The 23,597-nt window shown below is 40.0% G+C and overlaps 4 protein-coding genes and 1 long non-coding RNA gene across 13 annotated transcripts; 3 read left to right on the top strand and 2 right to left on the bottom strand.

The window, feature by feature from the left end:
• Window positions 1-1,140: 1,140 nt before the first annotated feature.
• On the bottom strand, window positions 1,141-4,379 carry LOC103976111 (uncharacterized). 9 transcript variants are annotated; one of them, XR_010494581.1, is made up of 7 exons: window positions 4,274-4,379; window positions 3,541-3,769; window positions 3,239-3,444; window positions 2,171-3,137; window positions 1,934-2,029; window positions 1,735-1,846; window positions 1,141-1,618 (listed from the first exon to the last, which is right to left on the bottom strand). It is a non-coding gene; the product is annotated as an uncharacterized LOC103976111 (long non-coding RNA). The 9 variants fall into 9 exon arrangements; XR_010494588.1 differs by having other exon boundaries at window positions 1,735-2,029; window positions 2,171-2,617; window positions 2,698-3,137; XR_010494586.1 differs by having other exon boundaries at window positions 1,735-2,029; window positions 2,171-2,845; window positions 2,983-3,137.
• LOC135632038 (cullin-3A-like) lies at window positions 1,457-3,808 on the top strand. The gene is made up of 2 exons (XM_065140330.1): window positions 1,457-1,542; window positions 1,771-3,808. Exons 1-2 carry the CDS (start codon window positions 1,472-1,474, stop codon window positions 3,806-3,808), a joined length of 2,109 nt encoding a protein of 702 aa, XP_064996402.1. The 5' UTR covers window positions 1,457-1,471.
• A 136-nt stretch (window positions 4,380-4,515) lies between the features above and the next one.
• On the top strand, window positions 4,516-6,817 carry LOC135632037 (pentatricopeptide repeat-containing protein At5g39680-like). The gene has a single exon (XM_065140329.1). It carries the CDS (start codon window positions 4,664-4,666, stop codon window positions 6,731-6,733), a length of 2,070 nt encoding a protein of 689 aa, XP_064996401.1. The 5' UTR covers window positions 4,516-4,663; the 3' UTR covers window positions 6,734-6,817.
• Window positions 6,818-8,345: 1,528 nt separating this feature from the next.
• LOC103976113 (expansin-A10-like) lies at window positions 8,346-9,910 on the bottom strand. Its single transcript, XM_009391302.3, has 4 exons — window positions 9,859-9,910; window positions 9,638-9,774; window positions 9,236-9,548; window positions 8,346-9,068 (listed from the first exon to the last, which is right to left on the bottom strand). Exons 2-4 carry the CDS (start codon window positions 9,768-9,770, stop codon window positions 8,762-8,764), a joined length of 753 nt encoding a protein of 250 aa, XP_009389577.3. The 5' UTR covers window positions 9,771-9,774; window positions 9,859-9,910; the 3' UTR covers window positions 8,346-8,761.
• Window positions 9,911-17,536: 7,626 nt separating this feature from the next.
• Window positions 17,537-20,220, top strand: LOC103976403 (protein BOBBER 2-like). Its single transcript, XM_009391594.3, has 6 exons — window positions 17,537-17,897; window positions 18,685-18,857; window positions 18,984-19,032; window positions 19,111-19,277; window positions 19,757-19,840; window positions 19,943-20,220. The coding sequence occupies exons 1-6, from the start codon at window positions 17,564-17,566 to the stop codon at window positions 19,979-19,981; spliced, it is 846 nt and encodes a 281-aa protein (XP_009389869.2). The 5' UTR covers window positions 17,537-17,563; the 3' UTR covers window positions 19,982-20,220.
• The last annotated feature ends 3,377 nt before the right edge of the window (window positions 20,221-23,597 follow it).

Genomic DNA, 23,597 nt, shown 5'->3' with positions numbered 1-23,597 from the left:
TGCATAGACGTTTATGCTATGGTGGATGCGTCCATATGCGAAAAGGGTGGCTACTATCCCTCTTAGGTGAAAGTATTATGGTTCAGAAGTAAAACCTCCTCACTCGAGCATTTATTGATAAAGTCAACAAGCAGGTGTTCCTACGACATTGTGCCCTTATTCTAGTGCCAAAATATTATGGGAAGAAATCGTTGACATCTTAGTCAGCCTAATGTGGTTTGGACCCATATGTGTAGTGCTATCCAAGGTGTCTGAGATGGAAACGTTGAGCTCTCGAGGTATCACTTATACGAAGGCTAAGGTCGAGAGAGATTTCCGGATCTGGTCCCTCCAACACCTTTTCATTGTTGGTCAAAAAAGTGATCCTACCCTTTTCATCATGTTAAAGATGAGCTTTAATACCTGATCGTAAATGAATAAAATATTTCATAAAATATTCTATGGGAAGATAACCTCTAACTGCATCCAATAGCTTCTTCTTAACCTCTTAACCATGTGGACGAAAAGAGAAGGTAGCCCATAACCTCGTGCCTTGGACCCTTGCCCATGTGGGCAAATGAGTCTGATGATGGCTTTTGTCTTCTCCTTCCACCCCGGATTGTTATACGTTGAATAACGATTAGCTTACTGTGTACTCCTTATCACCTTCCAACAAAGCCTATTAAGTTTGTTTAAAAAAACTCCTAAGATCCTTAGTTCCTTCAATCTCTCATCAAAGATATTAATATGAAGTTACTTTAAAAAAAATTATTTGATAACTTTTTTGTTATTTATAATTTTATGTTAGGAACATCTAATATTTTGAGGACACCTTTTATAAATGAATGTAAATATTTTTCTTTTCTTCTCATTGAATAGCGAGTGACACGCGATAGATAACCAACGATGTTATAGTAACAAGCGACATCGATACAACATAGAACGATGAGAGCTAGGAGAGGAGGAAGGGAGTGGGTGGAAACAAAGATAGGGAAGATGAAACAATAGCAGCAATCTTCGAAGCAACGGAGGAGGTAGAGTTGTAAATAATAATAATAATAATAATAATAAAGATGTTGTAAATAATAAAATAATATATTTTTATTTTTTTTTAAAGCTTACCAATAGGAAAAGGATTGCCAAATGTAAAAAAAAAACAAATAATAAACTTTTTACTTTATTTAAAAAAATAAAACAGAAAAATAATAATAATCACAAAAGAAAACAGAAACCGTCATCAACTAACACCAAAACTTCTCGCTCCCTCTATTTCCCTCCGTCGACGCCTTCGAACAAAAGCCCTCCTCCTTCCCTCTCAACCAAATCCCTCGCTCTTCATAGGGCCTCATCGCCCTCCCCCCGCCCACCTCCCTCCGACCGGAAGCCGCATCCGGACCCGATGAGCGACCACCCGAGGAAGAGTAACTTCAGCATCGAGCCATTCAAGAACCCGGTGATCCTCGACCCCGGCTACGCCGATAAGACATGGAAGATGCTCGAGCACGGTATTCGCAACATCTTGAACAATAACTACGACGGCCTCAGCTTTGAAGTGCTCCACAGGTGCTGCTGCTGCTGCTGCTTCTGCTTCATCGCTTTTGAAGTTGCCCTTTTTCGTACTCTATTAATTTTACTATTGCTGATTGAATGAATGTTAAGAATCAGAGGGACACGTTTACTTACACAACTATGTGAGACCTCATGCATGAGAGAAAGGACACCTTGAGATTGATGTCAGGAAAGTGTGTTACTGACCTGTGATCCTGATTTGTGCTTTTGTAATGGACCCAGGAATGCTTACAATATGGCGCTCCATAGATTTGGAGAAAAGCTGTACTCCGGTCTGGTGACCACCTTGACGAGGCACCTACAAGAAGAAGTATCAGCATCGATTGAGGCTGCCCGAGACGATCAATTTCTAGAGGAACTGAACAGAAGATGGTTGGAGCATGACAAGGCATTGACGGTGATTCGAGATCTTCTGGCTCCCATGGACACTACATACGTTTCCGAGTCTCATAAGTCGCCTGTTCTCAGACTTGGATTGGATCTGTGGAGAGACAATGTCATTCACTCCAAGGAAATCCAGACCAGGTTACCCGACGCACTTCTTCGCATCATACAAAGAGAGCGGATGGGCGAAGTCATAATTCGAGATTCGGTGAAGAACACGAAGATGCTAATGACGTACCTGGAACCTTCATTGTATGAGAAGGATTTTGAGAAGCCCTTTTTGGATGATTCGGCCATTTTCTATGCTGGCGAGTCGCAGGTGCTTATCGAATGCTGTGACTGTAGGGAGTATCTTAAAATGGTCGAGAGGCGGCTCCGGGAAGAGAAGGAGAGGGCCTCTCACTATTTGGCTGATAGAACTGAACCAAAAATACTTAGCATCGTGGAGGAGGAGATGATTGCTAAACACATGAGAAGACTGGTCCATATGGACTCTGGCCTCGTCAGTATGCTTCTCCGTGACGAGTATGAAGACTTGGGCAGAATGTACAGCTTGCTCCGGCGATGTGCCGGAGGCGTCTCCACGATACGCGATCTCATGACTTCACACCTTCGGGAAACAGGGAAGCAGCTGGTAACGGATGCAGCGAGCTCGAAGAATCCTGTGGACCTTGTTCAGCGACTTCTGGATAAGAAGGATAAGTATGATAAGATCATCACTGGTGTATTCGGCGACGACAAGACTTTCCAAACTGCTGTGAGTACTTCGTTCGAGTATTTTATCAATCTCAATAGCAGGTCTCCAGAATTCATTTCTTTATACGTCGACGAGACACTCCGTAAAGCCTCGGAGGGAGACGGCGGAAAGGATGTAGAGATCGTCCTCCACAAAGCGATGACGCTTTTCCGGTACCTGCAAGAGAAGGATGTGTTCGAGAAGTATCACAAGCAAAACCTGGCGAATCGACTGCTCTCGGGGAGAGCAGTTTCAGATGATGCCGAGACAAGTCTGATAGTGAAGCTTAGAGTTGAGTGTGGGCATAACTACACCTCCAAACTCGAAGAGATGCTTACAGATATCAAGTTTTCCCAGGATATCATGCGAGGGTTCTACGCCAGCCAAGGTGTTGATGAAGAAGCTGGGGAAGGCCCGACTCTGGCTGCCCAGGTTCTCACCGGTGCAATATGGCCAACCCGACCAAGTACTGCATGCAAGCTTCCAGATGAAATCCATGATGTTTGCGAGAAATTTCGAGCATATTATCTCGGATCTCATGCATGCCGGAAACTAACGTGGCAAACTGACCTGGGCACCGCCGATGTGGTGGCCACCTTCGGAAACGGCCAGAAGCACGAGCTGAATGTTTCGACATCCCAAATGTGCGTTCTCGTGCTGTTCAATTCAGCAGACCGGTTGAGCTGCAAGGACATCCAACAAGCAACTGCGATGCCGTTGCCGGATCTCAAGCGGTGCCTTTGGTCTCTTGCTTGTGTTCCGGACATGAATGTGCTCTGTAAGAATCCGACGAACAATGTTATCGCAGAGGATGATGTTTTCTGCGTCAATGACAATTTCACAAGCAACTTGTTCCAAGTTAAGATAGATACGGCGGCAGCAGAGGAGGAGTCGGAGTCGGAGCAGCAGGAGATTCGCCAAAAAGTGGAGGAAGCCAGGAAAGATCAAATCGATGCTGCCATTATCAGGGTCATGAAAGCCCAGCGGGTGTTGAATCTCAATAGCCTCGTCACAGAGGTCGCCAAGCAGCTGCAGCCGCGCGTCCTGCCCGATCCTGCCGTGATCAAGAAGAGGGTTGAGTCCCTCATCGAGCGGGAATATCTGGAGGACAACAAAAATCAGTATCAGTATATTGCCTAGACGTAAATATTAGTGTGTCCACAGAATCCAGGCCTAACTCCGCAACCTGCATGCGATCGAAGCCTCTCTACTGCTGCTGTCGTCGTTCCCTCTTCATTTCACTTTTGGCTCAATCAATCGCAACTTGTATATTATAAATTTTGATCCTATGAGTGACACAGAAATTTGATTTGCAGACAATTCAACCTTTCTCTATTTATCCCCAATAAACTTGATTGATACAGTATAATAATTGACTCTTTCCTATGTGATTCCCTGGATGAAGTGGCCGTGGCGGAAGTGGGGAAGGCTTTTAGGGCAAAACTTTGACGGAAGCACACTGTGAGATCGATGCATCAGGGGGAACCCAATCGGAATGTGATCGAGATACGATGGAGATGAGGAAGGAGATTGGAGGGACAATCAGATCATGGAATAGATCAAGGATTTTGAGGGAGGGATGAAGGAGAATAGAGAGGATCTCACCTGAAGCCCTCACCGCCACTCCGCCGTGTCCGCCTCTTCGCTCGCCGAAGCAACCACACAACCGAGAAAAGGGGGGGACTCCTTTTATACTGGAGGCCCCTTGCTGAACCTTTTTCCCGGTTCGGTTGGACCGGCTCGGCTAGTTTTTGGAATTCTCTCTCTCTCTTTTATCCTATTGACGCCGCTGCTTTCCACACTAGTTTTTGTGCCCATCGCAACACTACTGCAAGCACAGGATTTGAGGCGCCCCCAACCAAAAACATATCCGTCTTCCAGCGGAGAGCAACGGCGAGGTGCCCGGTTTCCGTGCTCCGAGCACTCAATGCCCGGCGCAAGAGACCAAAGTCCACGCCAACCCACCGGCCGTGTGCCAACGGGTTGGCCCTTCTCATGCACACCGTGCCTTCGTCTCAAGCCTCTGCTCCTCGGGAAAGCGACCTCCATATCCTGAAAGTGTCCACGGAGTCTAAGAATCTTGGTTTAGGGAATGCCGTCCATGCCCGCTTGATCAAAACCTCCCAGTTCGACGTTGTGCAATCGAATCATCTACTAGGCTTGTACTGCAAGTGCGATCGGCTGAGTGCCGCCCGTCAACTGTTTGACGAAATTCCTGAGAGAAACGGTGTTTCCTGTAATTTGCTCATGGCAGGTTATTTACATGGTGGATTTCCCACGCAAGCTCTTTCTGTATTCAAACTGATGAGTTTCGGGGAACTGTTGTTTCATCCGAATGAGTACGTCTTCACGACTGCCCTGGCTTCTTGTGCTGATATTTCGGCTCTTAACGAGGGTCGGCAATGTCATGCTAATGTCTTGAAATCTGGACTGGTCTCACATTCGTACGTCAGGAACGCACTGCTTCACATGTATACCAAATGTTTAGATATGGAATCTGCTCTGGGTGTTTTCGGGGGCGGCTCAGATTTTGACCTCTTCGTGTTCAATTCCATGATCAATGGCTTTTTGGATAACGGACAACAGAGTGAAGCTAAGAACATCTTGAGTCGTATGGTGAAGGAGATTGCCCAGTGGGATCACGTCTCATATGTTTCTGTTCTTGGCCTTTGTACTGATTCAAAAGATCCAAATTTTGGGGGCCAAATTCATGGTCAAATTTTGAGAAGAGGAATGGAGTACAGTGATTTCGTTTGCAGTGCAATTGTCGACATGTATGGAAAATGCAGTGATGTCCAGAATGCTGTGCTTGCTTTTCATGAGCTGCCGGGCAAGAATGTGGTTTCATGGACAGCAGTCATGGCTTCCTGCACTCAAAATGGTCACTTTGAAGAATCCCTCAAGTTATTCATACAGATGGCAGATGATGGTGTTCAGGCCAATGGGTTGACATATGCGGTCGCCCTGAATTCATGTGCAGGTTTGTCAGCTTTAAGAAGTGGTGATGCACTGAATGGCCATGCTGAGAAAACAGGATGTAAGTCTTATCTTAGTGTTGGTAATTCTTTGATTAACATGTATTCTAAAAGTGGTAGCATTGATGACGCAACTAAAGCTTTCACAAGCATGCTTAACCGAGATATTATTTCTTGGAATTCAATTATAAATGCTTATTCCAATTTTGGGTTTGCTAAGGAAGCTTTGGAAACTTTTCATAACATGTTAGCGGAAGAAGAGACACCAACTTGTGTAACTTTTATAGGGGTGCTATCAGCTTGTGCGCATCTTGGGCTAGTAGATGAAGGATTCTATTATCTGAATCATTTCATGAGAGAATTAGGAATAGAACCTGGAAAAGAGCACTATACATGCATGGTTGGTCTCCTATGTCGAGCTGGGCGGTTAGATGAGGTTGACAGATTCATGAGAGACACACGCACTGAGTGGGACATTGTGGCATGGAGAACTCTTCTCAGTGCTTGCCAGGTACATGGGAATCATGGTCTTGGTTACAAAGTTGCTGAGCACATACTTCAATTGGATCCCGATGATGTAGGAACATACATTTCATTGTCGAACATGTACTCTAAGGCAAGAAGGTGGGATGGTGTCGTAAAGGTTCGGAAACTTATGAGACAAAGAGACATCAAGAAAGAACCTGGAGTCAGCTGGATACAGATAGGGAATGAGACCCATGTTTTTGTTTCGGAAGATAGAAAGCACCCTTGGATGGAGCAGATTACTGAGAAAGTAGCAGAACTTATAACTGAAATAAAGCTGATTGGCTATGTACCCAATATTGCCTGTGCATCTCATGATGTGGAGGATGAACAGAAGGAAGAATATCTTAGATACCATAGTGAGAAACTAGCTATTGCTTTTGGAGTGATTCGCATGCCACCAGGAGCAGCAATCTACGTCATGAAGAACCTTCGGATGTGTGATGATTGCCATGTTGCCATGAAACTTATTTCAATTGTGACAAACAGAAAATTAGTTGTTAGAGATGCTAATCGCTTCCATTGTTTTGAAAGCGGATGTTGCTCTTGTGATGACTATTGGTGATTCAAGGGGATTGTAGGATAAAAAAAAACACACACACAAGATTAGTGATTGCTTGAAAAGAGAGACTGTCACCATCAATTTAGTTGGATTGGTGTTCTTTATATTTCAGTCTGTGATTATTGGACCGGAATCGGTTAAAGCTAGACACCAAAGCATCAGGTGGATTACCCTGTATCACTAATCTGTTTTGGAAGTCTAAATTGTAATGTACAAATTAGTACGATATATTCAAACTGTTCCGTTAACTTTAACTTTTAGTATAGCACATTGTGTTTGTACTGAATGGCCATTATGTCTGTACTCAAAACTGAGAAGTTCAAATAAAAAGAATTCACTAAATAAATGTTCTTTCTTTTTGCCTTTTTCTGTCTTCAGCAACTTGTGTAATTCATTTGCTATTCCGAAATTAATATGCCAGATGTGGTTATTCCTGATCGTTTCATGTTTGTCTCAGGTGATGTGATTTCATTGTGATTTATTTGTGACTTTGTATAAAGCCTAAGCATTTTCTTCTTGTTTTCAGTGCTAATCAGATTCCATTTTAGTGGAAACATAGGGTTACTGTACATCAGAATTCTTAAATGTAGCTGTTTAATTCTCCTTGAAAGCAAACTTCATAAACTTTCCTCCAATCAGTTTATTGTTGTTCACTTACATAAACTCTTTAGTTGGCATGCTTTTGTGCTCCTTTGTTATGTAAACAGATTTGTTAAACATATGCTCTTTTTAGTGTAAGCAACTTATAGCCTGATTTCTTTTCTGGGGGAAAAAAATAAAGCATGATTTTCCTGAACAGAAATTAACTTACTTTTATTGATTTAGAATTCCAAATAAATTAGAGCTATAAATTGTCAATAATTAACTTTTATAGCTGAGCATATCATGGTAGTCTCATTCTCTTAGTATGCTGCTCTCTTTGTTGTCCAAGTTCTAAAAATTCAAGAGAATATGGATCAGTCTACCATTTCAGTGAGAAACTTTTATGATATCAAAAGTTCTAATCTTATCATTGTCCAATTCTCTAAAAAATCAAGTGAGAGTATACATCTTTCAAAAGATCTCCCTCATAAGAGCAAACCAAAATAGTTTCAATCATTGGGGTCATGTTTGTTGTGCTATTATATGATGGAGGTAGATATGAGATGAGCATTTGCATTTAATGGATTCTGTCAGTGATCTTAGTAGACTCTGCTTCTTCAGTGTTGCATCAATCTCAAAATAGATCCACTTGTTGATTCATTAAATTAGAAAGCCAGGTTATCCAACTCCCTACTTTTAATTCACTCAACTACCTTGTCACCAACCTGCTTGTTCTCTTAAATCTCTGAGCACTCCATCTGACAGCTATTTGGTCAAATAGCAAAATAATGGTACTTCAGGAAACTACAAATACTCACAGACTGCCCAATCCCTGGCAGTAGTATTAGACTGATGATTCCTTGATGCATGACTTGCCATATTGAACTTTTAAGATACAACCATGCAATGCCAAGAGTAATAGCTTCCTGTTAAGGTTCATTCTCATGGCAATCTAAGCAGATTGTCATATTGAACTTTTAAGATACAACCATGCAATTCCAAGGTTCATTCTCAAGGCAATCTAAGCAGATTGTTAGTCTCAATGCAAAGCTCAGAAGATAATATTATTTCCATTACCAGATAGGAAGTCTCAGTTCATCACTTCCATACACAAGACTCAATATTACAACAACTCTCAAGCAAACAGCTAATCGAAATGATTCCTCAGAGGAACTTCATCTTCCAAGCTGATATCAAGGAAACAGGAAAAGGAAATCAGAAACCAAAAAGGAGTTGACCCATCTGCAACTTGGCGGGTGGTCAGAGTCCACCACCGCTGCCAACTTCTTCCCAAAAGGAGAAGAAATCCCCATCCCTTTCTTCTCCTTCAAGCTCAGTCTAAAGCTATATACTGAATAAGTCGAAGAGCCAAAGCAAAATAAGCTCCTCTCACCTAGTGCTGCTATACTGCATGATGCATTAGTACCTCCCTGTGTAAAGGTTGGCAGGTTAAGCAAACTGGCCACCACTGAAGGTTTGGCCAAAAGACCAAGCAGAAGGAGCCACATTGTAGGCGACCACAGAGCGACCATCACTGGTGGTGACCTTGAAGGAGAGGGCCTGGCCATTGAGGTAGGTGTTGCTCTGCCAGTTCTGGCCCCAGTTCCTGGACATGGCCTGCCACCCAGTACTGGACCCTTTGATGGACACGGCATGCACATCTCCTGCTCCCCCCACGTTGGTGATGAGCACCAGGTTGAAGTAGGAGTGGCCATTGATGGTGAACCTGATTCCCCCTCTTCTCCTGCATGGCACTCTGCAGTCCAAGACGAAGTGAATGACCTCTCAGAACAAAGACAGGGAGAAGGTAGACGATGCGGCCACGGAGGAAAGAAGCAGGACGAACTTATAACAATCGACACATCGGGACAGAACAGTTTACTTCGATGTAAGAGGTGCTGCTTATGAATCTGAAACACCAACCTTCTGTAAGCAACTGGCACGATTCCAGCTCTGTACTGAGCAATGTGCAGGAAGACAGGCTGGGAGAGGTCAAAGTGCTGCAGAGGAGGGTTGCACCAACCCCCCGCATTGTTGGGGAGGGCGTAGTTGGGTGGGCAGTAGTTGGTGGCGGTCACAACAATGGATCCTGGAAGGCACCACTGTGGATCGTCCACGCATCTGAGCTCGTAGCAAGAGCCGCAGCTGAGGCCATTGTTGAAGAGGGCGGTGCTCAGAGCCGCGGTGTTCGTCCCGTAGCCCTGGCTGTACAGGTTGCCGTAGCCACAAGCCCCACCTGCACGCCAAAGAACTCAGCAGCTCAGTGAGCACACTACTCTCGCATGACAAATCGATAGCAGGCTCTTCTTCTACTCTGGAACGCACCCATCGTGCCGGAGGCATCACTTCCTCCATAGAAGGTAGCATGAGCGCCAGACCACCCCTCTCCATAACCATACCCAACTGCAACAGAGAACAGCGAGGGAAAGGCAACCAGAGCAAGACCAAGAAGAGTCATTCTCCTGCAAAGCGAAAAGATATTGTCTACTGTAATCTCCAAGACTAAGGTCATGATCAGTGGAGGATGAGAGAAATAAAAATGATACCTGGAACAGTAAGAGTGTGAGGTGGGAGACAAGAATGATGGAAGAGAAGAAAGATGATCTTTCTTTGAGGAAGGAATGTAGGGAGATGAAGGGGGGCTTAAATAGATGTTTGAAGTGGTAGAATTCATGTTTTCACCTACCTTTTCACTGTTCCGGCAGAATGACTGATGAGGAAGTTGGTGTAGGAATTGAAATCATGTGGTTTTGAAGGTAACTTTTGAGAGGTGAATCACCCAAAGCTCACATAAAGTTAATAAATATGAAGAAAATAAAGGAAAATGGCATTGCTTCAAGCCACATGCATGGAACTTTCAAGTGTTCACAAAACCCCACCAAGGGCACTGCCTTCTGTCTCATTCTGTTCACTCTCACAGGAACAGTAGCAACTAAGCTTCTCATCAGATTTGTTGGATCAATCTACAGAAACAACCGACGTTCTTTGATGTGCTGATTCAGAAAAAGAGAAAGAAAGCATCTCGGGGTACTGTTGTTTCTGCTTATGTTGAAGTTAGATCATTATCTATTTCACCAATTTGGTAACCTGCTCTTGATTACAGATGCAGTCAGAAAGATTAAACTTCAAGAGTATCAGCAACATTACTAAAGGAAATCCACTCCACTGGTAGGCACCAGATGCTACATCAAGGGAACAATCAGCAGGAAGTCTTGAAGTATCATATCAGGTTCTTGTGTGCACTTGCAACATATCAACCCTAAGACTGATAGATGTTAGAAGTTTTGGTAGCCATTGCTCCTTCACTAGCACCAACCTATCACCAATGACCTTTAGAAACCTTATACTTCAAAAGGTTTGATACAAATAGCGCGATAAACTGTCGATAACTAACTGTCTCACTCTTAGTTACTTCAATGATTGTCTTTCTCCAACCACCACTCTTTTTGTGGCACCTTTGCTTGTTCATTTATCCACAGTTGTTTTACTTTCTCCACTACGATCTCAGCTTTAGTAGTTCACCACATATTGGGGACCTTCAACTCTACTCTTTCTAGTACTTGAAGGATTGTTTATCATGATCTGGTATTCAGTAATGAATTCAAGAATTTATATACAACCTCCAGGCAGTGGCTAATACAGCTTTTTGTCAGTAGTACTCTTTTTTCTTCAAGTACAAGGAGGTGGATCCTCCATGATGTACAGCAATAGCACTCTGCTTCCATCCAAGTTTTGGTTCCCATGATCATGGTTGATACCTTCTTCATTTTATTCTTTGGCTAAAGGTATCAATGAGGAAAAGAATGGAGGAAAATAATGGATCAAAGTATTCACCCTTTGCAATTTGTAAGATTCCAATAGGAAACAAAGAAAATGAAATGTTTGTATATGTTGTATCTGATCCAATGTTTCAACTTGATCTGGATTGAAATTTGTTGTCATCAATGTCCTGTTACTTTCTCATAAGCTTTTTGCAGGATTTAAAAGTCTCCAGGGGCATGCTAGAATGAGAGTATCTTTTACTGTTCTCTTTAGATATTTAAACTCAAGAAATGCATGTTGCTAGATATCATTTGAGTTGAACTAAGAAGGTTAGTTTGACACTTTGCTAGGTATGGTTAGTCCAAAGCTGAATGCACAGTCCAGCTATTCACCATTTTTGTGTGATCATGTGACCCTCACCAAGAACATCAAGATCAATTACCAGTCAATTGCCACAAGAAAAATGCCTTCACCAGTTAACCTTTTGCTCTTACGCATTGCACATGCTAGAAGGAGCTTGCACCTAAAAGCACTCTAGATCCATGTGTGCAATTTGTGGGCTTCACTTAATTGATTCTTAATCCTTAAAGAGAAAGCTTCAGCTGTCTTTCTGGAATGGAAACTAATGACATCAATTTTAGCCATATGGCATCATTAGCAAACCCTTTCCCTGAGAGAAGCTAATCAGCAGCTCTTACCATAGTGCATATAAAGCAGAGAATTCTGAGTCTCAAGTGTCTGATGAAACCACCAAAGTGCAACACCATTTGATTTCCTTCAAGAGACAAAGAAGGCCATTCATCGACAAAATATTTGTTATACTCTTTAAAGGCCATGATTGCTGCTGCATTGACCAGAGAGATCTCCTTTCGAGTAGATTTGGTGGGTGAAACTTTGCCACTTAGCTGCTACATTATGAAATATTTCTGGCTGAAACAGCTATATCATGATATTGATTTGTTAAGTAGAACTTCCATTCATTTAAAATATGGATTTCTGTAGGTAATCTCTCCTCCTATCTTTCACTAAGGAGGTCCTTTGATTCAAAAGCACTGGGGACAAAGAGATCATGGGGAATAAAGAGAAGGTGCTTGCTACTGCCCCAAGTTCCTCTTTGCTTTCCTCCCCTGAAGACCAAGTTCTTCCTGTTGATGGCCTACAGTTTCCAACTTCTAAGAAGTTGGGTAATTGCTTCTGCATTTGGTGAGCCATGTATCTGCCCACTGTGAAGACCATCTAAGCCTTGGTGGATGGAATTCATGCATGCGGTTCATACATGGTGCCCTGGAGCTTGACAGTTGATGTTCTTGTGCCAATCTATGGGACTGCTTCCTGTGTTAGGTTCATATGTTGACTGCTGTTGGAACTTTTTCTTATTGTATAATATCAGTGATCTTCCAATCTCATGCTGATGAATTAAGATACTGAGTAACAAAGTAGGATAACATATTTCAGGTGTGGCTTTCATATGGTTCAAAGAGACAAAGGACTTTTGGCAGACATTGATGACAGGGATTCTGTCTTTATCACTTGGGTGGTGCAAATTTTCTGAAGGATGATGAAAGCCAAAACTACTTTTCACTATCTTAAATCGAAGGAATGTCAATGCTTGCAGAAAGATATCTCTTTCTTTGCATTTCGATCCAATCTTTCAGAAATTTGGTCCACAGTAGCTGGATAAAGAAAAATAATTAGAGAAGAAACCTATTCATCCCTGTTCTTGAGATGCATTTTTTCCCTAGCAATGCAGAAAATGACAGCACCATCACAAACATCCTTTTCCGAGTGCCAAGGAAGCATCATATTCCAGCCAACATAAAAGTTGGAAGTAATTTGATGCCAATAAATCTTAAGAAAATAAGGTCACACTCCATAGTTGATATGAAAATTGAATGGGTGTTTGCTTTCCAGTTTCATGTTGCAGAACAATCACTAGTGATGAGAGTCTTCAAACAAGCAGAGTCTAATCTGTTCATGTCTTGGAATTGCCGGTCAGAAACAGTGACCAATGCAAATGGAGGAATTGGTGTGTCTCTTTGAGGTAGGCATCACTCTTCATCAACCCACTGTGTCCTGCCATAGTAAGCAACAAAACTTTGTAAAAGGAGAGGAGGAGAGTTAAGGTTCTGCAAGCATATCTAACTATAGCCTTGCCTTCCAAGTAGCCTCTGAAGAGAATCAATGTCAACCATTTGAACACTTGTAAGCTGTTGGCACCAGTGAGTTTGGCCTCCAAAGCATTTAAGATCATGTCTTTTTTGGTTCCTTTTGACCATGAGAAAAGGATGAGGTCATAGTCCACAAAGCAAGTTGACCATTAGATACATCATGAAAGCTTGTTTCGGTATAGTTTCTCAGAGCCATTCTATTGATGCCTGGAAGGCTTGCCATGAGCTATCTTTCCATTGTGAGGGTTGCAATTCACATGTGGTGCAGATATCTGCTTGGATTCTGAGGTAGGTCAAGATATCACCACTGTCACACAAGAAACAACAAGGACTGATAGCAAAGGCATGCACAAACATGATGGTGGAGGTGGAACAAACACTCTCCTTTCACTTTGATTTCAGATTGTTTTCATGCAAACCATGCCAAACCTTTTCATGTCGCGACATGAACCAGACAAACAGCATGGATTACTGCTCTGTGCACAAGAACTGTACATCTTTGTAAACCTGATCTAACACCTCAATTAATTAGCTATTCAACAATATATATATATAGCTAACAGACGCATCGAATATAAGAATGATGCTTTGGGCCTAGTTATACGTAGATTGCGTTAAATGCTTTGGATGTTTTTTTTTTTATCTTGGGTAAATGTACTATATACAAAAGAGATATTGGTCGTGTCAAGCGTTTTGAAAGGAACGTATCGTACCATATTCAAATAGATTTTTTTTTTTTATCCTGGACGAACGTATCGTATCGAAGGGAACATGTTGGTCGAGTCGGTTGTTGTCCTATTAAGTCTGACCTTCTCAGAAGGGTAAATGGGATTTCTTATTTGATTGAAACACCAGCTTACTGAGATTAATTTGGTATTATTTGGAGATTTGGATGGACATCAATTGTGGTACGCCACCACGAGTTGCTGTGAACACTAGCATTTGCTCGTTGGATGGCAAAGGCAACCAATAGCGGGCTTAAGCACGAGAACAAGTCATAGCACTGTTATGCATGGGTCTCGTCCTGCATGTACGCAGGTTCGACATGGTAAATTTTAGCGTAGTCTGCACTTTACGCTATAGATGTTATTGCATGATGAGCTCGTAATGTTTGTGATATTATGACGTGTGATGTGGTAGGTGATAGAGATAATAGAAGATAAGAACAATGATTGAAGAAGCTTTATTGTAGAAATGAAATAGTACTCGTAGAGCAGTTTCTTTTGGGTGCTTTGGAGATCGAGATCTTAAGGGATTAGTAGATCATCAAGCAAGATAATTCTTTGTTTTTCCATTCAGGATAAAAGAGATGTGTTGATGAAAGATATCATGGAGAGTGTGGCATGATTTCTTTCCATTAATTGTTAGGAGAGTTGAGTTATTATGATGCCTACGATAACCATTGAGAGAGCACATCTCTAGTGTCCAGATTTAATGCAATTGATGATGTATGCATATGATGATACATGATCGTATGTGTATGATGATATTATTTCGTATTGCTATGTGATATATGTTAAATCAAAATTTTGGTTATCTAACTTGGATGAGAGTTCATAGCCAATCGAGGTCCATTTTCAAGTTTATCTTAAGTTGTAGTGATGTCATAAGTGAGTAGAAAGTCTTAAGTCTGAGACTTACGAAACTAGGTAGGCGATCTACTCGACAAGATCCAATAGATGCTTAAGTCAATTTAAGTTGAACGTATTGAATCTATCAAATATAACTTATATAACTTATATTAACAAAGAGTCAAGTGTTTGATAATATACACGGGCCCTTTTATAATATGAATGTTGAGTCTCTCGTGGTAGTTAATGTTAGAAACGGTTATATGTACTATCAAATTTATGAAATACAAGATAATAATTCATTAAGTTAGTATTACACGATCGATTGCATGGAGCTAAAGACCCTCTTATTGGATATGTTGTCAACCTTGTAGGCTCCAACACTATGTGATATGTTGGTCGAATGGGTTTGAGATATTGGTTAGTTGGAAGTGATGCGTCAACTAAGTGAATGTGATGTGCCAATTAGGTTTTGGCTAGATGACGATGAGGTGTCGGTAGCCATCCATATATCGTAATCCTCATATCAATATGCATCATTGGTTGACTGATATTTTTTTTATTCCCTTTCGATACTCTTTTCATAATGATATTTATTTATTTAACATATTGTTATTATGGATTTTTTTTTGCCTTTCTCTATTAGACATTTGTGATCATTATAATTTCTTTTCATATTACAAAGCAGATTTATCGAAGGATTTTTGGTTAATCTCGGATGTTGGTTGGAGTTATTTGGATGGCAAGGATGTCAACTAGTTGATTATTTATTGTAATGCATATTTTTTTTTAGGATTATGTATTAAAAATAATATTCAACTCTTTAAGATGGATTTTTGAAGTAGTGGTTTATACACGATATAATTTACTCGGCCATCGGGTCAACTTAAAATTTGACCGAGTTGAAGATGTCTCGTGGTTGACCTTAGGATATGATCTTTTTAAAAGACACGCAAAGTTATCATTCTTGAGATAATGACCGACATGAGCATATAAATGAAGACACTACGATCATCTTAAGAATGCAAATATCTATGATTGACTTAAATACACACCCTTCTTGATGAGACAATAAAGCCATAAGTCAAACCATTGTCGGCTTGTGCTAAATTGTGTCGTAGTTCATAATAATTAAATTGGGATTCGATCGACGTAAGGACATGACCCTTTTGAAGATGCGACTAGCTTTAGTCACGAGTGGAGAAAGCAATCAACTTGTGTTGCTTGTTGAGCTAAAACTATTTCACAAACTATTAGAATGATACAATCGAGATAATAGTTTGATGATCATTTGATAGTGTTTTCTTGTAGAGGTGTTAGAAAAATCGAATATATTAGAGCATTAGAGATGGTGTATATGATCATTTATATCTTGAATACTATAATACGTATTGTTGGATTAATGCTTCTATCAAGGTCATTCGGATTGTATAAATGTAAATCGGATGGAAGGAATTTCGTCTAAATTTGTTAAGTAGAAGGAGAATAGTTTTAAGGATCCATTGGAACGAACTTTTATCTAAAGTTAGGTCATGCACCTCATATCGATCGTCAAGATGCATATCCAATTTTTGCCATTGCAAGTAAAAAATAGGACTCCTCTTATCGTTCGAGTATACCTTAGCTTAATGTAGGAGTAAATGATTGTCTTCTTAGGAGGATATTACGATGTTTAAGGAAATAATTATAATATTAGGTCGATCGCTAAAATGATTGGTTCCAACTAAGGAATTGATCAAACTCTGCACCAATTGATCCAAAATAATGATCATATCATCGATATATATTTTAGATCAATTTTGAAAGTTTTAAATTAGAAATTTTAATTTAACTATTTTAACTTAGATATTATATTTTTTTTATTAGTCATGTGGCATGATCGATCAAAGGGAGACATGCATTTCCGAATTTATATACGAGACAAAAGGAGAATATTAATAGATGTGAGAAGATTTTATACCATATCAGAAATTAAATATATTTATTTCTTATCAAGATTTTTAAGAATTAAGAAACAAATAATGATAATTTAGATATGTACCATATATCATTTTTCAAATTAAGAAAATGATAAATCGGATTAGAATTGCGTTATATAAATCTAACCACAAATAATGATAATTTAGATATGTACCATATTTGGCTTTTTAAGTAAGAAAATGATAAAAAAGGGTTACAACTATGTTATATAAATTTATTCAGTTAATCATTTCTAATTAATAACTATTTATAGCTTTTTTTACTAATTAATTCAATATTCAAATGATTTCTTATAAGCTTTTTACATGAATACGGGTAGAAAATAGGTGATCAATTTTGCAAGGACTATTAAATCCTTCTAAAATGGTAATTTTGCTAAATCATTACTTCCTCTTTTCTTTCTTCACAAAATTCATATATTTTTTAAATTAATAAATGTAAAGTATATATATATATATATATATATATATATATATCTCCCAAAATCATATCATAATTTCCCATATATATATATATACAGAGAGAGAGAGAGAGAGAGAGACTTTTGGGTGCCCCAATAATAAATAAATGTACCTGCACAGGTGATGAGAATCCGACCCGTTTTGGGAAGTTGGGTAAGAGATTACTCGATTCGGATCCGCATCGTGGGATCCGATTAAGGTTTCGCGGGATTTCTTCTCAGCCTCTATAAAACCCTCCCACCCCCGAGACATCCATATCTCTCGTACTTCCTCTTGCTCTGCTGCCTCCTTTCGCCCGGTCCCATTGCCATGGCCGTCATCGCAGATATCGAAGAAGAGACCCGACCGCAGGCGTCCTCGTCTTCTTGGGGCGATGCCGACGATGAGGCCTTGGCCTCGGTGCTCGCCAAGCGGGGGCCGATGCCCTTGCTCGAGGCCGCGATCGACCTCGTCAGGCGGCGGACAGAGTTCTTCAAGGACGAGGCCGCCGTGGGCGAGGTCGTGAAGGCGGTGACCGCTGCCAAGGAGAAGTTCGACGCAGAGGAAAGGCTGAAGAAGAGGGCCGCGGACGAGGCCCAGAAGAATCGTCATCAGGAAGAGGTGGCTGCGGCAGCCAAGGCTGAGGAGAAGAAGAATTTGCGAAGTAAGCTCGCATCTTTCTTTTTGAGATCCTTAAGTCTTTCTTTCTCGTATGGTATATATATAACACACCAAACTTGGCTAATTTAGACTAAAAAGGTTAAAGATTAACTGGACGAGACTTGTGTGGAGATGCAAAATTAGATTTTTAGTAGGGTTCCTTGATTTTTCGTATACTCTTGGCCCTTTTTTGTGTTTGCTCATTTGATTTTATGGTGATTCCACGGAGCAAAGTCTTAGTATACGGCACGGAGGCATTGTGCTAAAGAAAAAGGTGCCTTATAATTGCTAAAGGTGTTTGAATTCAGGTCGTGCTTGACACGAGCAAAGATAGATGGACAAGTGATAGCACTGTGAATGATGCATTCTATTTGAATGATTTCACAACCACTTGATTATTAATAGGAAAAAAAACACATTAATTGAATTTTCTCAATTTTCTGCAATTTTCTCACTCAGTCAATCCGCTTCCTTCACCAACAATTTCAGTTGGTAGCAATTTGGGCGAATTCATAAGTAGGTGCAAAAAAGTTTGTAACTTATATATGTTCTTGGTGTCATCAGAAATTGTATGACTTCTTAGGAAATGTTTTCCTTCAGATGGAACCATAGTGTAAATGTCAGGACTTACAGGGAAAAGCTATCTTGTTTAAGGTCTGCAATTCGAACCTGGAAAACTTTGAGATAAAAGTTTTCATGTATTATTTTTTGATTCTTGAAGCCTTTGTCTGCTATTTATATGCTTTTAAGCTTTCATCCATGAAGAACCATAACTGTACTTTGTTCTGCAGAGCCAAACTCTGGAAATGGTCTGGACTTTGATAACTACTCCTGGACTCAAACGCTTCAAGAAGTGACTGTCAATATTCCAGTCCCTCAGGGAACAAGATCAAGGTTTGTTACTTGTGAGATAAAGAAGACCCATCTGAAGGTCGGGTTAAAGGGACAACCTCTGATTATTGATGTAAGTCTCTAAATAGTGCATAAGATACGTGACAAATTTTTGTATAACTCTGCATCGAGAAGATTTTATTGACAGAAGCTCTTTTTCTTCTTGTATTTTACATGTTCTATGTCATAATTCTTCCAGGGTGATTTTTACCAATCAGTGAAGACAGAAGATTGCTTCTGGAGCATAGGTATGTTTATGCAACTGCATCTGGTGCTATGTATTCGAGTGTTCTTATGATTTATAAGTATTTGATGTTGTCGTACAGAGGATGGAAATTTCATTTCTGTACTTCTGACCAAGCAAAATAAGACGAACTGGTGGAATTGCATGGTACAGGGTGAGCCTGAAATTGATTTACAGAAAGTACAACCTGAGAGTAGCAAGTTGTCTGACCTGGATTCTGAAACTCGGCAGGTCGTAGAGAAAATGATGGTAAGTCTTTCTCGTTCAACGATAAAATCGACTTATCTGTGAATATTATCCTGATTTATGGAGGATTGTTTTCCTTGATTTAATTGTGTTTTTGTCTGGGCCTCATCGTCGAAAATCCTGTGTATTGTGTTCGGACACCAAATCACTTGTGTTTTTTCAATGCTTGGAATTACTTGTGCCTCTGCCTGTCTAATGTCCCTTTGATGAGTGGAACCTTGGTCATGCTATGAGTCATCGGTATCGTAACTTTGGAATGTCTCAATTTTTGCATAAGTTTGTAAAAATTCAATTTGTTGGGATCTATAGGGTACCTATTGCAGTGGTTAAATTCATCACTGATACATGCAGTAAATAGTTATCTTCTTTGTTGAACTATGCAAGAAGTTCATATCACTTAAGTATCTGTACTATGATTTTATCTTCTTGTACTGTTCTAGCATGACTCTAATTTTTCTGCTCTTTACCTTTTTCTTTTGAAGTTTGACCAGCGACAGAAAGCCAGGGGTCTTCCAACAAGTGATGAGATTCAGAAGCAAGACATGCTCAAGCAGTTTATGGCCCAGGTGAACAGGCATCTCTGTTCTCTTAACACTTCTCCTGTCCACTTTTTGTCTACCTGCTTGCCTTGAATCTCATCGAGATTTTGATCGTTTTTGCTTGTGCAGCACCCAGGGGTGGACTTTTCAAAGACAAAGCTAGTCTAAGATTTCACTCCCACTCATGTCTTTGGCTTGCAAACAAGTGTGCTAAGCAACAATTGTCTTTTGATCTCCAAGCTCACAAGATACCTGATAATGGAATTTACAACATCATGATATTATGTAACACTTCAGAGCAGACTCGACAGTTTTGGTTGAAGATCCTCTTTTGTACCCCTTTTCTGTTCTTAGTGTTCTTTTCTGTAGTTGAATGACTAAATCTCTATAAACTGGAGAAAACTTTCATTTGTAGCTTTAAAACCAACATATATGTTTTAGATTTGTGGGTGTTTTGAGCCTTGTTGTGTTGCCCAGAGAGATACTTGGTCATTTATACCATCTGTTGCGAAGTTGTTTGGGCTTGTTGCCGATTGCAGGCAGGTTTTGTTTTGCGAAGCAAGTCAACTTGAAACTTATTTCAGCTCATTGTCATACAAAAAAAAAAACATAAAGGTCTGAATTTTATCCCTAAAGCATGTTACATATTTCATTTATCGAGAGATAAATATGATTTATGAAACATAATTAGTATAAAATATAAAATGCCTACGAATGATACGACCAAAGAAAAACATTTTTAAATAAAAATGAGGAGAATATTCTTTTTTAGGGATCAAAACATGATAAAGAAATATATAGATGAAAACAATTTGGTCCTTGTCTTAGAATTGGATCTAATATGAAATCTTAATGGGTTCTGTCAGATTTGATTTAGGTTTTGAGAATGGACTCATATCTTGAAAGAAAATTTATCTTATGAGCTGGATTGTGATCTTTCTAATAAAACATACCAACTCTTAGAGAGGGTTGCATCAAATGTCAGCATTGGTTGCTGCATCAAACATTCCAAATCTTTCTCACAATATTTCTTGCACAAACTCAAGCAGACACACACAGGAATGCAGATTTCAACTGACACCCAATGTTTATGAACATGAACTGTTCTGATATCTCAATCAAAGCAATTCAGTAACCAGTGGCCATCAGTTTAAAGATCATTGATGCATTTCAAGCAGAAACTGTGAAACCAGCAAAACCACAAGAACGACAACCTCTCACAGTTCCTCCACTGTCATGGAATAATAGTCTATCGACCACACACATGAGCTCGTATATAAGTGGCACTCATGCTTGCGTTCTTCTGAGGTGAGCTTCTTCATGGCTTAGGTTACCAGGTAAACAGGACCAAACGCCTGAGTTCCCACAGGATTGTTGTGATTGTCCAAGTACATGTAAGGCACCTCAGTTTCCTCTGCTCTTGTAGGAGTGAAGCAGCAAGCAAGAGGTCCTGAAGCAGCGAGCCAATTGTGTTGCTGAACCATTCCAAATCTTCTACTATTTCCAAACAATGGACCTGAGAACAAACTGCGCTCTGTATCCAAAGGATTCGAGCCCTTGGAGAACTTGGTTGTCGGTGGTGCTTCCTCTGCTGCCTTCTTCTGATGAAACTTGAACCAGGAGGATAGCGACCTCTTCCATGTCTTGTTCTTTCTTTCTTTCATCCCCACCTTCTTCCTAAACGAGTCAGAATTTGGCAGTGAGAATTCTCTGTCTTTTGCTTGATTTCTTCCTTCTTCTACGATCTGATCAGAAAATTAACATGGCAACAGAATAACATCAAAGATTAAACCGTTCAGTTCTAAGAACAAGAATGAATGAACTCTACTCTTCTCCTCTTTCTTTAGAGACTGAAGAGTACTTGGACATATATGCATTTAGATTTACGGCTCCTCGATCTTTCTATTCATCTTTCACCAGCGTGATAGATCATGAAAGGGCAATTCTCTTGCACCAGTGGCAATTCTAAGGATGACAAAAAGTGTGAGAAAACAAGTACCTTTGGGAAGCCCGACTGGAGATCATCATAACCAATCGCACGGCGGTTCCCATTTTTATCTTTGGGGAAAACGGGAGGCTTCTTCATCCTGCGACTGCAACCCACAGAAAGGAACAAGCAGTAGATGTGCAGTACAAAGAGAGAGGTAAGCCTATGAAGCAAAGAATAAATCCACAACCAAAAGCATCATTCTCAAACAAAGTTTCTGAGTGCCTTGCTGGATTGACACATAAAAGAAAGCAGAAATTTCTTGATCAATGTTGATCTTTTTCCAAAGATTGTCTCATATATGAAAGCTTAAAAGAAAATGAGACACTTTGAGAACATGATGAACAGATTATCATTAAACAGGAAAGAAAAACAGAGAAAAAAAAAGAAAACTAGAGGAGGATTTATACCTCTTCTGCATTGCTTTAGCTCAATAAGAATGAGTAGCCAGATCCTGGTGTAGAAGTTTTGGAGGGCAAACGCAAAGGCAGTGATATAGAAAGACACAGCAGAGGAAGGACAACATAAATACAATTCTTTAACTGCCATTTACAAACACAATTACTGGCTTTTACTCTGTTTCATTAAACACCAGTTGTCTTTCCTTGATCAATGCAGTATTGGATTTTCTTGTGGAGCAAGAGCCTAAATCTTGGCACCTTCCAAGTTTGGATATTGTAGGCTTTTAAGTCCACTTTTCATTCTAACCAAAAAATGTTGTGTTTGAGAATGTATGATTCTGAGCCTTTTATTTTGCAGGGGTTCAACTTTTCATACTGACCAGAATATGGTGTGTCTGATGATACTGTATAGTCTTGTAACTTGTTGAGAGAGAGATCTTGTGAGGGAGAAAGATATGCAAGAGCATCATATGCCTTGCAGCTCATTTGCTTTGTTCTTCATAGTCATCCATCTGCTTTGTTGATACTCAATACTTACCTTTGAGAAAAGATAGTCTTAAATATTTTAATTTATAATGCCATGTTCCCATCACAATCTTTGAAAATACAACATCTCATTGGAAAATTGATATGTCATCATTATTATTATTTTTTATCTTATTTCTCGTTACTACTCTCCCTGCTCAACTCCACCCAGGTCGTCTATAAAAATATTCTCACATCGTTCTCATCGATCAGTGTATCGTTCTCATCTGCTATAACCATAATAGTCACTTGCGACTTCTACGATGTTGTTGTTCATTATTATCAAAAATATAATTGGAACATTAAAATTATCTTTTTATTTATAAAATTAATGATGTTATGATAAATAAAATTAAATATTTTATTTTTATAATTATAAAATTTTTAATCTATGAATTGAAATGCTAAAAAGATATAATGACGGAACAGTATGGCACTGATTTCATTTGCATGTCGAAAAGAGAGAAATTTTCCTTCCAAACATGAATGAACATTGTTTGCGGCTGTTTAGGCAAACGGAATTAGAAGCAAAGTCTAATCTGTTGTCTTTAGATGCGGGTTGGGTGGGTGATCTAATCCTCCGAAAGCGATCCCTGAATCCATTCCGTTCGATGTGCTTTCAACCTCATGAACTGTTGTCCTCGAATGTTTCTCTTGTTTCTTTCCATATAAAATACCGGAAGCAAAGTCCAAGTTTAATTTCAGCTGTTCAGCATGTCACCTGACTAGAAAACAGAAGACAGCTCCGTGTGCGTTCTTCCCACTGCAGGACCGATACCTGCGGCCGTTCCGTGGGCCCATTTTGGGTTCCAATCTAGAGAAAGGAGACATCTTTCCCCCTATTTATTTATCTTTTTTTGGGGGCTTCCTG

The sequence above is a fragment of the Musa acuminata genome, chromosome BXJ3-2, assembly GCF_036884655.1.
Source record: "Musa acuminata AAA Group cultivar baxijiao chromosome BXJ3-2, Cavendish_Baxijiao_AAA, whole genome shotgun sequence".
NCBI lineage: Eukaryota > Viridiplantae > Streptophyta > Magnoliopsida > Zingiberales > Musaceae > Musa > Musa acuminata.
This window is presented reverse-complemented; position numbering and strand designations above follow the sequence as displayed.

Bases quoted from the DNA above. Each gene is read 5' to 3' on its own strand.
- LOC135632038 (XM_065140330.1), top strand. From the start codon at position 1,472: ATGCTCGAGCACGGTATTCGCAACATCTTGAACAATAACTACGACGGC. The intron at 1,543-1,770 runs GTGCTGCTGCTG...TAATGGACCCAG, and splicing joins AGCTTTGAAGTGCTCCACAG to GAATGCTTACAATATGGCGC.
- LOC103976113 (XM_009391302.3), bottom strand. From the start codon at position 9,770: ATGACTCTTCTTGGTCTTGCTCTGGTTGCCTTTCCCTCGCTGTTCTCT. The intron at 9,549-9,637 runs GTGCGTTCCAGA...TTTGGCGTGCAG, and splicing joins TGATGCCTCCGGCACGATGG to GTGGGGCTTGTGGCTACGGC. The intron at 9,069-9,235 runs GTTGGTGTTTCA...CTTGGACTGCAG, and splicing joins GTGCCAGTTGCTTACAGAAG to AGTGCCATGCAGGAGAAGAG.
- LOC135632037 (XM_065140329.1), top strand. From the start codon at position 4,664: ATGCACACCGTGCCTTCGTCTCAAGCCTCTGCTCCTCGGGAAAGCGAC.
- LOC103976403 (XM_009391594.3), top strand. From the start codon at position 17,564: ATGGCCGTCATCGCAGATATCGAAGAAGAGACCCGACCGCAGGCGTCC. The intron at 17,898-18,684 runs GTAAGCTCGCAT...TTTGTTCTGCAG, and splicing joins GGAGAAGAAGAATTTGCGAA to AGCCAAACTCTGGAAATGGT. The intron at 19,033-19,110 runs GTATGTTTATGC...GTTGTCGTACAG, and splicing joins AGATTGCTTCTGGAGCATAG to AGGATGGAAATTTCATTTCT.